Below are 13,962 nucleotides of genomic sequence, written 5' to 3' on the forward strand. Positions count from 1 at the left end.
ACCGTCCACATGCAGAAAGCATGGCCACCAGCATCCTGGTTACGTTGCAGGTGTGGAAGATACTTGCATGAGCAAATCGTAAAGTATAGTGTTAACGGACGTGTTTCTGGTGAAATGCTAACGTGGGTGAGTATAGTATTGTCGCTCCTTTACATTTCAATAATTCATCAAAGCTCCCTGAAATTCTCGAAACAGAACGTTTGGCACAAGATCAAACGCTCCTGCTGTGGTTTGGCTTGTTACAGCCTTGGGAAGCCAGGATCGATCCTGTGCCCTGAATACAGACACCTTCACTGGCTGGACCGTGACTGAGATGGTGTTTCCAGCTTCCAGATGCTGCCAGTTCCTGCAACGATTGCTCTGGTCTTTTTGATAACATCATTCATTAAAAGTTTAATCAGAAATGGAGGTGAGATCGCTTTGAAGCTCAGGGGTTAGAAATAGCTGCAGAACCAATGGTCCGAAGTCACAGCGTGACGGAGGAAAAGGTGGTGAAGGGCTTCACCTGCGCTCTGACAGCAGTGGCGACCCCGGGTCTGCACAGGGGCTCTACCCGGCAGTTGTGTGAAGAGCCCAGTGCTGAGTAAAAAACCCCCGGTGGTCTGTGCTGGCTTGGGAATGCCATGCCGTGGGCACGGCCTTCAACAAAAACCAACAAAAAACCTCTGCCGGAGCCGAGAAGCGCGGCTTTGCTGCTGCTTGGGGTGATGCTGACGGCCGCAGCCTGGAGCATCGCTGGGCATGGATGGGTGATACCTGCTCTCTGTAATGGTTGCTCAGGAGAGGAGAGCGCTGTGGCTTTCAAGGATACAGTTTGTATAGCGTTACCTTTTTGTAGCTACTATTCCTAAAGTGTTTTATCTAAAAACAGCCTTTGTAATTGTTTTTATTTGAAGCCGGGTTGCGCTGCCAGCCACAGGGACTTGGTAGGTGCGGAGCTGGGTAGGGCTGGCCTCGCCTCTCACTGGAGCATGAATTCATGGTGTTTTCAAAAGTTATACTTATTTCTACTGTTTCTTACTCATAGACCTGGAAATCAGAAATGGATTATTAATTGAATATTCTGTGCTCTCTGAGAACCAAATGAGGACGAGTTTTATATAGAGATGTATAGATACATATATACACATACATGTTGTCAGGTATTTCACTTAGTTTTTTAAAATAATACAAAACTATTTTTTTATAATTTCTGTTCTTTGTATAAAGCTATGGATGACATATACGTGCTTTGGGAAATCCAGTAAAATATTTTCTTTGAAGTTTCAGGTTTTTTCCTCTATCTTGTGTTTTTCGTACCCCCAGCTTTTCACTTCATCACCTGCTTTGAGCTGCTTGTTTTCTGTGATTGCAATAAGAAAAGATTGATCCTGTTGGGCGCACGCTGGCACTTTTAATAATGATCCTTGTTAATCTAGTAGAACAACTAGTGAGAAAACAATAAAAGCCTGAGCAATAAACGCCAGCAGGGAAGCTGCCGTGCTGGGCTCGTGCCAGTTGGATTTAATGCTGTGTCATTAAGAGTTGCTTGGTAGGTAATGGGAAATAGTCACAGAAAGTGTCTGTTAAGTGCCCGTTTTATTGGAATAGAAAAACCCAGAATGGTGTTTGATCCTAATTCACAAGACGAAAATTACCCTATGAGCTTTTAATCAAAAGCCTAGTGCTAAAAACGGAATTATGGAATCTGGGAAGCCTATAAGAAATACTGCAGATGCTGATGGTAGGTGTGATTGCTTACTGTAAATATGCTGAAAGTCAGCCAAAAGGGAAATTGCTCAAATTTTAGGTCTTTGTAACGTTTGTATGTTGCTAAAAAAAAAAAAAAAAAAAAAAAAAAAGCCAATCGTGGCATGAGACTTGATGATAATGAGAGTTTACCTGCCACTTGTCAGCCTGTCCAGTTAGCTTGGAAGGAATGAGTATGGACTGTATTGTCACATATGTTGAATGTTGACCCAAATCTGCTTTTCCTTGAGACCCACGGCACAGCTCTTGCTAGCTTTACTTGAGTAGCCATTCTCAAGCGTTCTAGGTGAGGCCTGCTTTTAAAAACGGATTTACTAGTTTGGTATTTCTCTGTGCATGGACAGATGTGCTTGTTCTCTGGCAGCCTGCCCCCCAGCTTCCCCACCCCAGCTGCCTCCCCTCCAAGACGAGCGTTACCCCCAGCCGACCTGCTGGATCTGTGCTCAGCGTTCAGCAGAGGCTGTCTGTCCTCTCCTCGCTCCTTTGTGCACCCTTGCTGAGAGTAAATATCCCCCTCAAAAGCCCCTGGGGCTACAGGACTGCCCCCATATCGCTGTGCTGCCCAGTATGGGCACAGCTCCCAGCAAGAAATCTCCCTTTTCCACCCTGTGTGTCCCTGTGCCCAGGGTTTAGTGCTTGCACCTGAGCTGCTGCAGGCAGGCTGGCAAGCCGGGGCGCCCCAGAAGGCAGAGTGCAGCCCTCTCTGTGTGGCTGCATTGCCACCATCTCATCAAAACGGTATTTTTATTGCATAAGTGGAGAGCAGCTCAGCTAGCTGCTGCTGGAAGCAGCTTGCACAGTCCCGCTGCCCAGCTCCCATCCCCTTGGTCCATGGCTTGTGCCAGTGTGATATTTCACGGTGTGCAAAAAAAAAAAAAAAAAAAAAAAAAAGCTTTTGCTGCCAGCTGGAGATACCATGGAGATACCAGTCTGTCCTGGGGGACCCCACAGGGTGTTTCATCCTTGAGACTGTCTCCACAGTCCCTCTGTGCATAGCTTCTCCTTCTCCTGGCGTGGCCCTGGGTCTGCAGCACAGGGCAGTTCCGCACACCAGGTGCAGAGGAAAGGGTGTCTTCTCCAGCTGAAAAGTGATGTCAGATCTGGCAGATGTGGTATTTGTACTGTAACCTGGATTAATCCATCCTTCCAAGGCATGTAATGGGACAGCAAATGCTGCTGAGGCTTTGTGAGCACGGGCCACTGGCTCACCAGGGTACGCTCACCTGCAGAGAGCTGCCCTGATGCCAAATACTCATCTGAGCTGCGTATATGAGGGAAGGTGCCTTCCAAGAACATCTGCTCGAGCTGGGAGCCTCTAGGGCTGGTTCAGTCCCTGCAGACAGGTCCAAGTCATTAGCAGGAGTCAAGAAAAACTAGAGATATTTTATTGTTTGTCAGAGTTTCCCCCCCAAGCTATTTTGGCACACTGGATGCACATTCACTAAGAACTTCTTCAAGCTCTAATTAGCTGTACTTGAGTAATAAGGGTTCTTATGCTAAGTAATAACATAGATGAGTATGTAAGTGCTCTCAGAACCTCAGCAACTTAGTCAGTGGGGTCACATCTCCCTCTTTTGGCTGCTGCAAGATGCCAGCAGCCTGGAGGCAGGGAACAGCAATATGTAGTGCTTAGCAGTCTTTGCTGCTGTTTAGCTGTATCGATGGGGTGCGTTGCTTTGGATGGGCTATGAATGTAACTGGAAATGCAAAAGGATAGCCCCGAGGAATTGGTCCCAGAGGAGACAGGTGCAGGTGGCTGTGGGCTTTTTGCATATGCCACAGAAATTTGGATAGAGGGAAGGAAATGCTTTTTGGGTTTGGGTTTTTTTTTTTAAGATGAAATTGAGTCAGCAGTAGGTGCATGTGCTACTCACATTGCTTTCTTGGGTAATTAGTGGGGAATAGTTAAGCAAGAGCCCACCCAAGCCCGAGGGTCATGACAGCAGTCACAGCCTGGGCATCGGCTCTCAATCTCCCCTATTAGATTTTGTTTGAAAACTAGCTGCTGTACCTTGGGCACTGCTAGAATGTAACTGAAATTACAGGTGTACCCTGCGTGGCGCAACCAGTAAAATGCTAATTTCTTAAGAATTCATAGCTTCCCTTAGGCTTCGGGCTCCATTGCCCCTAGAGCAACGCCAGCTCTCCCTATGTCCCAGCAGGTGTGCTGCCTTCTCTATGTTGGTGCTCCTGCGACCTAGCTGCAGGGAAGGTGGTGCGAGTCCCCCCTTCCTTCTGTGCCAGCCATCTGCTGCTTTCCAAGGCTCTCGCAGGAGCGCAGGGCTGTGATTCAGCTCGCCCCGCTTCAGTGCCGCACACCAGAGCTGTGCCCACCCAGGTGCAGCCTCCCTGGCCACGGGCAGCCGAGCATCCCCGAAGGAGGCAGCTGCACCCCAGGCTCCCCAGAAAAAGAGCCTGGCTTGCAGGGGGAGCACGAAGTGAGCAAAAGGTGGGTATACGCTCCCTCTGCATCCTTGACAGCTCTGTGTTCTCGGTCACACTTGGCTGAAGGTGGACAGGGGTTGAAAAGTTGCTGGGGAAGGTGCCAGCCAGACAAGCACCCTGTGGTCCTGCATCCTTCACAGAGTCCCTCTAGTCCTGCTTTTTTTTTCCTGTTCCTGTTGGATGGGAATTCTGCCTGGGAATTCAACCTGTGGATACAAGTGGCAAGGCCTCATCACTGGCAAAGGATAACTGAAGTGAGATGCTGTTTGTTGTGGTCACACTTTCATGCATTTCACGTTGTGGTCCATGTTTCATAAAAGCCAGTGTAAAACAGCTCTGTAGCTCCTGCTCCTTTGCAGTTACATGGCAAACACTGGAGCACAGATACTGCTCTGAGCACTGGGTCCCATCCCGTTCAACATCTTCATTAATGGCTGGGTTGTGGAGTCTCCCTCCTGGGAGACACTCAAAAACCATCTGGACATGGTCTTGGGCAACTGTTTGAACATGGGATTGGACCTGCAGAGGTCCCTGCCACCCTCAGCCGCTCCGTGACTCTGTGACTTGTGGTCACAGGTTTGGCCTTGCCCTAAGCCCCCCACCTGCTGCTTTACTGACATTATAAACACACGTTATCAGAGGAAGCAAGAAACTGCTTCCCCCAGGGACTCGGCGTAAAAGCTTTATTTCCGCAGGACGTCTTCAGTAAACCTTGTACCTTGGGTACCCTCACTGTTTAGCTATGGCCTAAAGAATTTACTGATTCCCTGGGCCCGGCCATCGTTTCCTCTCCCAGCAGCACAGGTTTTGCCTACCCGGCGTGTTACTTCAGCTCTGAGGTGGTTGTTGCCTGCAGGAGCGGCAATAACCTGTCCATGATGCCACCAACCGTGCTTCCCCGATGCTGTACGTTTGAGTCCAGCACCTGTAAGCTTTGGGATATGGCTCTGTCTGCCTCCAGCCCCTGCTTCCTGATCCCCCCAAGTTCCACTTGGGATCAGACTGACCCCAAGGCATTGGGGTGCAGGTGTGTGTTTAAATGAGCATATCAGTTAGTGGGGGCCGCTCAGCCCTGCAGGGATGCTGGCAGGAGGAATAAACCCTTTTGCTGGAGTGTCATTCTCTTCCCAACGAAAAGGCCAGAAATTCCCAGGGTGACGCTTTAGAACAGAAGTTATCAAGTAGTCTCTAGGGATGTAAAGGGGTAACAAACTGCATTTATTTAAAAACAGATTGAGTAAATTTGGTGCTGGGGTTGCAAAATATACAAACCTCAAGAAATGAGCATACAAACAGAAGCAGGAAATCTGGCTAGCGGCACTTGGGATGGGGGAACTGCTGTAAAATTGCCCCTATTTTGGAGACCCCATCCTGCCCTGATGTTACCACATGCTTCCTTACCCCTGCAGACGCACCCTGTGCTCTCATCTGATGCTGGAGCTGCGATTTCCCTCTCCCGTGTCACTCACTGGGCTCTAGTACCCAGCCGGCACCTCGCAGCACATCCAGCATCTTGGCCTCCTCCCAATCCTCTTCTCTCTCAGTGTTTTGCACAGGGACGTCATTGTTCATCCACAGCTATGCATCGCTGCCCTCCCAGAGCCCCCTTGCCGTGCCTCTCCCAGAACCTCCCTCCTCCTCACAGCTTTTCCCTCCCCACCACCACCTCTGCCAGGACGGCAGCACTCTTAACACGCAACGCTTTGCCACGGTCCATCAGGTGGAAAAGCAGCCACCGAGTCTTGGTCACAGGGAGAAGAAACCTCCTTGCATTTACACCCCTACGCCAATGGGGCTGCAGACCTCAGGGCCCAGCTCCTCACCAGCTTGTGCTAAAACTCACTGGGACTGTCAGGTCCCAGATAATTTGCTCCTCTTTCACCACGGGCAGGTTGCAGCGATGTTTGGGGCAGCTTTGCCCACAGAAGCACAGCATACGGGGACACAGGTGGGTGTTCATCGTGCTGCCCTCCTCCCCGGCGCTGGGCTGATGGGGGCTGGCTGGGGGCTGGCTGGGGGGGGGTGAGGGGTGCCAGCTGCATGCCCTGCTCCCCCCCAGCCCCGCGGGTAACGCTGCTGCTGGACGGTGGCTCCGGGGCTGCTTCCAGTGGCACAGCACGCAGCTGCGGGGGGGGGGGCTCTTGCAAACCAGCACAGGGGAGGGAGCGGGGGAGTGTTGGTCATGCTGGCTACAACAAACACTGGTTTTACATCTCCCAGACAGGGTCAACTATCCCCTCGGGGTGCTTGAAACGCTGGAATTCACCAGCTGTTTTCTTTGGACACGGGCTTGTTGTATCTGGACAGAAACCGAGGCGTGCTGTTGGACTGGGCACATCCACTAGTTTGCTGCGCCAAGAAAACTTTGCCCACTGCTAGGACCTCTGCCTGCTTTATAAACAGAAAGCCTGTTTGCCCTGAGCTGTGGCCCTTTGGAGAAGGAAGGTGGCTCACCCAGGGTCATGGGGAGAGCTGGAGCAAGGCGATTTCCCAGGCTCCAACCTGATGGCTTCATCTCTGTCCCTCCCCCGCAAGGGTCCCCACCAAGACCCCACCAGCTTTGAGCAGAGGAATAAAACACACACACCATAAAGTCCCAGCACCTGAGGGATGTGATAGACCTCACCCAAGGAGCTGTCTTATAGGCCAGAGAGAAAATACTCAGGGTAATGGATGCTGTACAGAGTGCCCATGGGGTGCGTAGCACATGGTGGCTGCACACAGGACCCAGGGCTGCTTTCACAGAGTCTCAGCTGCGGAGCAGTTCCTGGGAGCAGTCGGCAGCTTTGAACCCTTCTGGGATGTCACTGTCCAGTTTGGAAATGATTTTGTAAATAGGTTTCTTCCAGGAGGGGTCAGCATCCTTGCCTGCCCTGACAGCGCTGAAGAACTCCTGCAGCGTGAGGCTGGCCACCTCCAGGAACCGCCCTGGCACCTGCAGTGAGACGGGCATCACCCACGGCACCACCAGGTCCCCAGCTCCCCCTCACCCTCGAAACCCCACTGCCCCACCACCCCTGCCCCCCAGCTCCCCCTCCTCACCTCAAAGTCATTCCCCTTGTTATAGTGCATGTTGAGGGCGCGGAAAAGCTCCGAGTCCCGGGAGACCCGGAGGGTACCAGCATCCATGACGCCCTCCAGCAGGGCCTGCCGGGCAAACTTCTCCACCTGGATGTAGTAAAACTCACGGAAGTTGCTGAACCACTTGATGAGCTGGGAGGTGATGCAGCGGCTGAACTGCCGAGGGGGAGAGCCGGAGGGCAGGTGTCATGCCAGCTTGGAGCCTCTGCAAGCCCAGCCGCGCACCCAGCCCTGCCCCAGGGCTGCAAAAACACCAGCCAGGACCACGACGACGTGGGGGAGTCTGTGGCACCTCTCACTGCTGAGGCTCAGATCCCAACCACCTCGCGGTGGGGAGGCACGTTTGTGATGCGCTTTAATCCCAAATGCACCTTGATTGCACAAAGCAAAGATCTGGCAGCCCAGGTCTGCCACAGCCCTAAGCACCCACTCCAGGGCAGCCCATGCTGAAGCAGGTGCCATCCCCCTGCTCCTGCCAGCGAGGTGGAGGGCACACCAACGCATCCCCTTCCCCGTGGTTCCCCGGCGGGGAAGGTGCTGGGTGCCATGCCACACGGGAGTCCTGCCTGGCAGCAGCACCAGGCGCTGCCGTTTTACCTGCACATCGAGGAAGTAGGTCTTCAGGAGAGTGGAGCTGGGGTAGCGGGTGAAGAAAAACATCAGCTTGGCCTTCTTCAGGTGTCCGGGTGTCAGTGCCTCCTGCATCTGCCTCGGGGTCAAGGAAAGCCTGCACGCAGCAGCCCCACCGGCTCGGCACGTCCCTGAGCACACGTGCCTGGTGCCCACAGGAAGCCCCCACCACGGCCTGGCAGGAAGGTGCAGGGGGTTCAGCCCTGGCTGGGCAGCCACTGGCTTTTCCCTTTGGCATCCCCAGGGAAGCTGCTGCTCCCCACAGCGCTTCCCAGGCCGGTGGGAACAGAGATTTGCATGAGGCACTTGTTCCTGGCATAGGGTGCTGGGACTGCCGGGATGGCCTAAGAGCAGGCTTGGGAGCTCCCAACTTTTACCCCCAGCTACACTATAGCATCTAACCAACCCTGAGGAGCAGCAATGGCCCTCCACAGCTCAGGACACCTCTCCTGCTCACCCCTTCGTAGCTCTCTGTGCAGCAGCGGGGACCCTGGCCCTGGGGAGACCAGCAGGGGCTGTGCCGCGCTGTGGCTCCAGAGGACAAGGGGAACACACAGAAGCCCAGGGACGTCTTTACCTCCAGCCAAGCCCAGGGACCTCTCCAGCTGCCCCCAAAGGATATATGGGTGGAGGTGAAGGGTGCCCCATCCATCACAACCTGCAGCTCCCCGTAGCCATCGCTGCCAGCCGGCAGCAGCGCCAGGCTCTCCATGTCAGCAGGGCTCAACGGCAAGGGATGCTGCTGCTGCTGTCTCACAACCGATGACCTCAGTTTGACGGTTCCCCAGTGCAAGTCAAGGGGCTCCAGAGGACCCCTCTCTGGAGCAGAGGGGCTCCCATAAGAGCTGCTGCCCCAGAGGCTGCGCTGGCCATAGCCCAGCAGCTGGCTCAGCAGCTGGCTGTCCTGGACAGGGGCAGCTGAGCCCAGTGAATAACCCATGCTGGGTATCTGAGAGGATTTTCTGGCCCCCTTTGAACTGAGAGAGCCAGCATGAGAGCCTGGGCTCTTCCCTGAAGCTCCTGACAGGGCCTCAGCCCGGGGTGAGCTCAGCGAGCCTGATGTGTTCACGGGAGATGGCTTAGCAAGTGGCTTTCTGCATTTCCCAGCAGGAAAAGACTCTCTCTTGGCATCTGATTCTGGCACCGGGAGGCTGCGGTGCTGCTGCAGAAGGTGACTGGCTGTCTTCGGCCAGATGGTCTTCAGGACAGAGTCCACCACCCGGGACATCACCCCAGCCAGCTCATGCTTCAGCGCCTGCGAGAGGACCCTCACTGCCAAGGGCAGGCCACCTGTGTCACCTCTGTCCTTGTCTTCCTCTGGCCCATGCACGTCCAGGACGCTCCTCCAGAGAGGCACTTCATGTGAGTCACTGGTGGCAGTGGCACTGTCCTTGTCCTGTCTGTCTCCAGGCTTTCCAGGCAGTGGATGCACTTTCTCAGCACCTTCCTGGGATTGGGCATTGTCCCCAGAATCACAGACCTGGGAGAACTTCTCCTGAAGCTGCTTCAGCTGCTGCTCTAAATAGCAAAGCTGCTCCTTCAGCTGCTGGCAGTCCTCAGCATGGAGGCTGCCTCCCGCAGGGACCACTCGCCCAGCCACCCCTGCGCCCTGCTGGGGCACCCTCGGCTTCCTCTTGCTCTCCCGGGGCACCTCGCCACCCCTCTCCCTCTGATGCCCAAAAGCTGCCTCCAGGCTGGTGTCAAATGCCTGAGGGGTTGGTGGGAGGCTCATGCCTTGGATGATGCTCTCCACCCTGGCCCGCTTGGCTCGGAGGTGCTGGTCAGAGAGCTGCTCCCGTAGGTGCTGGTCGGAGAGCTGGTCCCTGTCACCAGCACAGGGCACGGGAGCCAGGGTCCTGGGGAATGCCAGGGCTTGTGCTCCTTCTCCAGCAGATGCACCACGGTCGTGGTCCTGAGGGAGGGCCACTGCCTGAGAGGAAGGGAAAAGGATGGTGGGATCCAGGCTCCTGCCAGCCGCTGGGTGGCTGAGGAGCTGTGAGATCAGGGTTGCACTGGGGGAAGGCAAGAGAGAGTCGGTCTGGAAACAGGGCTCTGACTTCAGCCGCTGGCCGTGTCCTGAAGCAGCACGGTCTCTGTCCTGCTCAGAGCCAGTCCTGCCATCCATCATCTCTGCTTCCTGCCTCGACACCGGAGAGCTGACCCTCAGCTGGTTGGGGATCATTTCCAGTGACAGACTGGCAGGCTTCCTGCGTGTCTGATGTTTCAGACTGCTAGCGGTGCGGAGCTAGAGAAAGAGCAAGAAACATCAGTGGGCAGGACCTCATACAGCAGCTTTCCATGCACACGGCCAGAGATTTTTCCTTCCACATTTGCAGGGCATCCCTGCTCCTCTGTGAAACCTACTGCACCAGGGAGTGACCCAGGCAGGAACCTCCAGCCACTGCAAAACCTGTGAGCAGGTTGTCGGCTGTCACACAACAGCAGCAACGCCCTGGACACTGTTCACAGCTCCCACCTGCCAACCCGGCATTCATTATGCCCAGGCTACATTTAACATGTTGAGCCCTTAGATGTGCCCAGCAGCCCATTTTGGGATGTGCCCAGAGCATTTGGGAAAACTCCCCCTGGGGCTCTGGACTCAGAGCAGTGAGCACCAGACAGAGCCCCCTGCCACACATGCCTGGGCAAAGGTGGTTTTGGGTGCTCCTGGGTGCTGGCAGAGCAGAGGGACATCCCTGCTGAAGGCACTCACGGCACACAGCAGCTCAGCCAGGGCACGGCTGCTGTCTGCTTCTGCCGGCATCCAGCAGCCCAGAGGGCACGGTGATGGGTGGCAGCACTGCAGGGCCAGGGTTGCACAAACAGGCTGGTGGAAAGGGACACAGAGAGGGTGAAAGTGTGATGTGAACTGCTGCGAGCAGGGCACAGGGGGATGTTCAGGCTAACACAGCACGGGGCTCCTAAGCACTTGGCAAAACACTGAATGAAAGGGGTGGGGATTACCCGGGAAGAGAAAAACTACTGAGCCAGCAGCCCCAGGCTTAAAATTGTTACGCTGACTCCAGGCAAGGGTCCACCCCCTCCTCTCGTTTGCTCGCTCAGACAGCTTTGAAAAAGTAGGTGCAAAAGCTCGTATTCTGGGCAATTACAAAGTAACCACCCCTGTGGGATGCTTCTTCCTCATCCACATTAATTAGCAGTGGGTTTGCATCCCTGAAGTAGGACAGTTTGTGTCTCTTCCAGACACCTTTAAAGTGTCTGAGATACTTTTGCTATACCCAGAAATAGCTGATCATTTTCATATCCATCAGTCTCCTGTCCCCGTGATTATCTGCTCCACAGCGAGTCCCCCAGGCTAATGAACAGTGCAGAAAATGAGTTTCTCCTCACTGCTTTTTAGCAGGGTGCCTTTCTTTGAACAGCCCTGTATTCCAGGCGGGTATCTGGGAGAGCTCTACCTTTTGTAGAGCTCTAGTCTTGACAAACCCAAGTATTTTCTGGGTTGTCCAACACTACTTGTTGCTCTCCCTTGTTGTCTCCCCACCACTCCCAACTAGTAGACTTTCCTTTTCCTAACAGTCTGCCATGGGGGCATTCAAACTGCTTGGCTTACTGATGGCCAGTGCCAGGCCGGGGTGCCGGCAGCTCATGGCATCACCTGGTGCAACAGGCTTCACCATGCCCGCAGCCGCCTCCCAGCCGGCCGGCCACTTCCAACAAAGCCACACAACAAATGCAATGCGGTCGCAGGTTTCATCCACCCTCAAGCCTTTCTGAGTGGTGTGGGCATGAGACAGCCGGTCCTGCTACCTCGCTTGGTTAATTACAGAAATGTCTTCTTTTGGCCCTTGGTCACAATTTCTCACCTCCCCTGAGCTCAACCACAAGGTCAGGGAGCTCACCCAAGCCCCTCCGCTGAGGCATCCCGGAAAGCCGGGGTGATACACCCCTTGCCCACACATCGCCCCAGAGCTGGCCAGAAGCTCTCAGCTTGCCTAAGGCTTCCAGCATCTTTCTGCCGGAGATCTGGAAGGTGGGAGCGGAGCCTGTGGTCTCAGGCCATGGCAGCCCAACGTGGGTGCCCTCCGCTCCCCACCGCAGCCTCGCCAGCGCCGGCAGCTGCTGCCCCCAGCCAACTGCCCCCGCTGGCACAGCAGACGGTGCCTCGGTTCCCTTCCCACCAGCCGTCACCGTAGCACCTTCCAAAGCACTACAAAGCAGCCGAGGCTCCTCTTACCTGAAGAAAAAGACCGAGTAACGAGACGCAGATGCTCAGAAGGGAGCACGTCCTCCCCCGCGGCAGCTACCCCAGGGGGGCTCCTGGGCAGGACAGCCGCCTGTCGCCCCCCGGCACCGCGGACCCCCCTCTCCGAGCCTTCCCCGGCCGCTGCACCCCCTGCCCAGAGTAGGGGACCCCCGGGCCGAGCCTGGCCCCGCTCACCGGCGCTCCGCGGGCGGAGGCGGCCGGGAGCAGCGTGCGGGGCCGGGGGCGCGGCTGCGCCTCCTCCCGCCGCGCTCGGTCCTTTAAAGCGGGAGCGGGGAGGCGGGAGGTGGCCAACCGGCTGGGAACGGCTCCTGAATATGCAGATAGTGCCCGGGAGGTCAGGGCCAGCCCGGGGGCCGGCCAGCCCCCTGCTGCTAATAGACCCCGGCTCGGGCGGGGAAGGGGGCGAGCTGCAGGCTGCCCGGGTGGGCAGAGGGCCGTTCCCCCCGCCAGAATTCAATCTGGAAACCCCCAGCCAGCGTTCGGGATGCTGAACTGTTGGTGGGATGATGCAAATCCACGCGGTTAGAGGCCAAGCGGTGCCCCAGGCAAGTGAAGAGCCGCCCAGGGGTTCCCGGTGCTGCCCAGCTTCCAGGGGAAGCGCCCAGGCACTTGCAGCATCCCTGCCACGGCGGGACAGAGGCATTTCGGCTGGCCTAGAGGTCTGCGGTGGAGGATATGGCCAGGAAAGGGAACAAGACAGGAAAAGCAGCAACACCAAGTCCCTTGCTTACAACAGGGTGTTTTAGAGACACTGCTGGAGCTGTGCTCTGAGCTGAGCACACCCGGTCCCAGGCCCCAGGACAAACTCACCTGCCCCAGGGGCAAGCAGGGTTGTGAGAAGCTTTGTGTAGAAGCCATGGGACAGGTGGACAAAGCCTACGTACGCGTGCCACTCCTGGGGCTTAGTCTCCTTTGCCTCCATATACTTCCTTGAACGTGGTGATGTTTGGTGTATTCATTTGGTACAGGAGGCTGTGGTTAAAAGCAGTTGGCATCAAGTGGTCTTATTCAAAGATATCAGCCCTCAGACAACAGATCGCAGAGAAATCCCTGGCAGAGGGGTCTTTCTGGCTCACTTGCCTTTTATTAAAGCAGTCAGTTCAACCTCAAAGCCACAGAGACTATCCCCTGTTGATTTTTATCCAACCTCTTACATTGAAAATGATCCCAAGGATGTTCATTGAAAATTTATATTAGGAGACTATTTTGAAGGTTGCAGTTTACCATTCATATAATATTAAGCAATGGCTAAATTGAGGACACGTGCATAACCTAAACTTGGCCTCTTTGAGAGCTGTCTGGCTGCCAGACAGCCTTTTACGACTATCCCAAGCTAATTCTCATATTCTGCAAATGGGTTCCTTGAGTTTTCTTCCACCAGCGGTCCCCCACCTGGAAGCAGGCAGAAAACAGAAGCTAGCTGGGGGATTTTCAAATGTTTTCAATATACAGATGGCATTCGAGGAACGGGGCTTACTTGTGGACTCGTGCATGTTTGTCATGGTGAGAGAGAGGGCCTCCTTGCCCATTTCTAGCCATGCAACATCCCACTGGCTGATGCCAGTGACCGTATCATCCTACCTGAGGCCGACCCCATGATTTTGTCAAGGCGAGAAGGAAAACCACTGGTACAGCTGTCCTGCAGCAATCCAGAGTTGGTTCAATACAGCGTCATGAAACGGCACCCGCTGGTTACCGGGTGTCCATTCACATAGCTGGAACTGTAGGTAACATAACTTACAGGTAACGTAACTTGTAATGTGAAAGCCCCTGTGTCCGCTTGTGCTGGGGCCAGTACAGCATGTGGACAGGCAGGGCTGCACAAAGGT

At 54.9% G+C, this 13,962-nt stretch overlaps 1 protein-coding gene across 1 annotated transcript; it reads right to left on the minus strand.

Moving 5' to 3' along the window:
- Positions 1-5,496: 5,496 nt before the first annotated feature.
- Positions 5,497-10,160, minus strand: PROX2 (prospero homeobox 2). Its single transcript, XM_040599620.1, has 4 exons — positions 8,528-10,160; positions 7,873-7,980; positions 7,237-7,431; positions 5,497-7,129 (listed from the first exon to the last, which is right to left on the minus strand). The coding sequence occupies exons 1-4, from the start codon at positions 10,085-10,087 to the stop codon at positions 6,944-6,946; spliced, it is 2,049 nt and encodes a 682-aa protein (XP_040455554.1). The 5' UTR covers positions 10,088-10,160; the 3' UTR covers positions 5,497-6,943.
- Between the last annotated feature and the right edge of the window lie 3,802 nt (positions 10,161-13,962).

The sequence above is a fragment of the Falco naumanni genome, chromosome 7, assembly GCF_017639655.2.
Source record: "Falco naumanni isolate bFalNau1 chromosome 7, bFalNau1.pat, whole genome shotgun sequence".
Taxonomy (NCBI): Eukaryota; Metazoa; Chordata; class Aves; order Falconiformes; family Falconidae; genus Falco; species Falco naumanni.

Bases quoted from the DNA above. Each gene is read 5' to 3' on its own strand.
- PROX2 (XM_040599620.1), bottom strand. From the start codon at position 10,087: ATGATCCCCAACCAGCTGAGGGTCAGCTCTCCGGTGTCGAGGCAGGAA. The intron at 7,432-7,872 runs GTAAAACGGCAG...CCCCCTCGGCAG, and splicing joins CCTACTTCCTCGATGTGCAG to TTCAGCCGCTGCATCACCTC. The intron at 7,130-7,236 runs GTGAGGAGGGGG...GTCTCACTGCAG, and splicing joins ACAAGGGGAATGACTTTGAG to GTGCCAGGGCGGTTCCTGGA.